General features: G+C 46.4%; 1 protein-coding gene across 1 annotated transcript; it reads right to left on the bottom strand.

Annotated features, from left to right (window-relative positions):
* Nucleotides 1-701: 701 nt before the first annotated feature.
* LOC143029554 (hemocyanin A chain-like) lies at nt 702-2,988 on the bottom strand. The gene is made up of 2 exons (XM_076192218.1): nt 1,422-2,988; nt 702-1,229 (listed from the first exon to the last, which is right to left on the bottom strand). The coding sequence occupies exons 1-2, from the start codon at nt 2,950-2,952 to the stop codon at nt 808-810; spliced, it is 1,953 nt and encodes a 650-aa protein (XP_076048333.1). The 5' UTR covers nt 2,953-2,988; the 3' UTR covers nt 702-807.
* Between the last annotated feature and the right edge of the window lie 285 nt (nt 2,989-3,273).

Raw genomic sequence — 3,273 nt, 5'->3', positions numbered from 1 at the left:
CGCAGAGTGCGGGGTGATCTAATAGAGGTGTTCAAGTGGATCAAAGCCTTTAGCAAGGGTGATGGAAACAAGGTCGTCATATAAAAAAAACAGGGTATGACTCGCAGTAATGGAGGATATTTAGATTTAAAAAGGAAATAGGCAAGAATTGGTTTACTAATAGGGTGGTCAACGAATGGAACAGACTTATTAACCATGTAGTAAGTGCTGAAATTATCAGTTGTTTTAAGAAACGGTTAGACAGCTTTATGGATGGGGATGACAGGTGGTGATGGATATGGAGCTGCCTTGTGTAGGCCTTATGGTCTCTTGCAGTCTCCTTCATTCTCATGCTCTTATGTTATGTTCTTATGTTCTGGAAAAAATAAATTTATTACCGGTGGAGTACTTTGACTGTACCGATGCAGATATCAACAACGTGAAATAATCGTTCGCCGGGAAGCTTATTCTCTAGTGGGTACAGCAACAACATCGAGTCGGGAGCTGTTGTGCAAGAGGAAAATTTATTCACATCAGAAAAATAGAAATATCATGGATCTCTTCAATAGCTCTTGTTAACAGCAAACAAGAATTGCCTATCACCACAATTTCAAACCTTGCTGAGTCAGGATGGCATTTCTTTGACTGTCATTGAAAGTGGTTGTCGTCTATAATAATAAATTGGCCTTCTTTTCAACGTTTAGGTAAAAGAGATACAGATAGACATAAATTAGTTTTATTCTCATCATCGTTGTGCTCTTCAAGGTGAAAAGTCGTGAGATGACAGATTAAAAAAGGAAAGGTTTAGCTTTATGCGTGACATTTTGCTCATTCCTTGTGGAATACTTTGACAGTGCTGACATTGATGTTGTCAACGTCGAAGACGCGTTCGTCGGGAACCTTGCGGTCAAGTGGGTAGCCCATGGGTCTCCTGTCGGGGTAAACATATCCGTGGGAGCCACAGTAGCCATGGGTGCTGCCGTGCTCGTTGGAGGCTGGGTCGGGATGTGTAGCATCATCACCACTGGTAATTGCCACGAAGAGGTTGAACTCCATACCCTCGGACTTGCCCTTAGGTAAGAGCATCCTGGCGGGGTGTCCACAGGCCCTGACATCCGAGTGGACTAGGTCTTGACCAGCTGCAACAGCGTCATCGGCTTCCTTGATGAGGTCATGGAAAGGTACGCGGTCGGGGATGGTCACTGAAGACTCGGAACCCTTGCGCTCGATTGTCTGGTGTCCTTCATGCACTGAAAGAAAGAATTGCTGGGTTAGTTAACTGTACTTCTAACATTAAGGTATATCAAGTAGGTACTCATCCACACAAAGAAATTATTCTGGAAATATCAACAGAGCTCCAATGTAATTCAATAATACATATAACTAGCATTTAAAGGGATACCAATTATACTAAGTTTGTTTTGAAACAAGTCAGTACTTACAGTGAGTCCAGAACTTGTCCATCTCAATGCAGCCCCATCGGTACTCGTCAAGGTGAAGTTCGATGCCATTGTAGTCGTGTTTGGGGCAAAGGTAGATTCGAACGGTGGCGGTCTCTTCGTGATTGGCGTCAACCCCAATCTTGTAGGTGAAGGGCTTATGGTTGAGACGCTTAACGAAGGTAGAGATTGCCACGTCGTCGATTTCTTCTGTGTCGTCGAGAGCATTGGTGAGATCAATCTCGAAATCTTCAAAGTATGTCTTCAGGTCGCCATCAATCTCTACCTCGGTGATATGGGCATTTGCATAGCCGATTTCATCTGCAGTGTAGGGTTTGAGTTTGTCCTTGTGTAGCTTGAAGAGACTGTCAATGTATTTGTGGAGTCTGAAGAAGGAGGGATCACGAGTGGCGGTCTCGAAGTGTTCCATGATACCAGGTGGCGTGTTGAACTTGCCTTTAGGGTCGGCTTGTCTTCCCAGTAAGATGTGGGCGTAGTTGTGAAGGGCACCGTAGTAGTCAACGTTGGGGCTGGTGGTGGAAGATTCAAGAACATCTCCCAAGATATCGATACCATGGTCATTGTCGAGGTAGATGGGAGTTCCGTCCTTGGCGACGATGTATCCGTGTGAGATTGCGTCCCTGATGCGGCTCTCCATCTCCTTCATATCCCTGATGCGCGCAACGCCTTCGATTGCCTCGAAGTCCTTGTTGTCAGGACGGGAAGGGAACTCTCCTCCGTACCTGTAGGTGGTGTGGGGAGCGAAGCCTTCTTTGATGGGTCTGCTCCAGTACAGCTCGTCGACGACGGGAAGGTAGTTGGAGAGACGCTCTGCATCGAATCGAGCAGTCAGCTGGTGATGGACCCAGAAGAAGAGTTCTCCCTTTCTGTCGATTTTGTCTCCATGCCACCAGAAGGGGAAGTCCATGTGCCAGTGAACGTGGTGGGAGTTCATGCCGACGTCCTCTCCGAAGTAAGCCACACGTTGTTCGGGGTTCTTGCGAGAGCCAGTGAACTCCATGTGGAACTTGGCAGGCGTCTGTGTCATCTTGGCTGTATAAGCCTTCTGGATAACCTCGGAGTTGGTGAACATGTGAGGTGTCACCTCATATAGTGGAGGTAGGATGACTCCATCGCATACGGTCGAGTGGGTGACAGCCACGTATAGGGCATACACGAATTCTCCTTCGTTCATGCGCTCACGGAAGTAGGCGGCCGTGTTCTTGAAGTGGTCAAAGTCGGTGCTCTCCAACAGGGCATCGACGAGCATGAGGGCTTCTTCCCTTTGACGGGGGTTGAAGAGAGAGAACCAGTGCTTCTGTTCAAGAAGTCGGTGATCGTCAAATTCCTTCTTGAGCAACTCTCCGGCACCAGTAGGTACGAAGCTGGTGGAGGCCTCTTTCAGATCAGTGAATTTGGATCGGATTGGTTCTGTGACTTTGAAGAGGAGTCGATTGATGGCTTGTTGTTTGTGGGCCACATCAGCCCCTGAAGCGACAGCCAGAACGGCCGCGAGGAGGAGAAGCCACTTCATGCTTGATCGCTGCTGGCACCGGGTGTGTCTGAAGTGGGATGAGGACCCCTTCTTATACTCGCCCGTGTGATAACAGTTTCCAAGCAGTCTTTATTTCTTATCTTTATTCGCTATTCATTTTTATCTTCCAAAACTTAATTTTATCACTGGGAAGAATAGTTTTTATTTCTTTTCATAAAAAACCTATACAATGTTATTCTAGACCTTGTTATCATCGGCATCCTTTTTCAGTACTCGCCTTTGGTGTCAGTTGATATATTCCCCTATTCATCTAATTGAATATTTTGTTTGCAAGTAAATTCGAGTGCATTACAATCAACG

Source organism: Oratosquilla oratoria, chromosome 11 (genome assembly GCF_046742065.1).
Source record: "Oratosquilla oratoria isolate Oo_2021 chromosome 11, ASM4674206v1, whole genome shotgun sequence".
Classification (NCBI taxonomy): domain Eukaryota; kingdom Metazoa; phylum Arthropoda; class Malacostraca; order Stomatopoda; family Squillidae; genus Oratosquilla; species Oratosquilla oratoria.
This window is presented reverse-complemented; position numbering and strand designations above follow the sequence as displayed.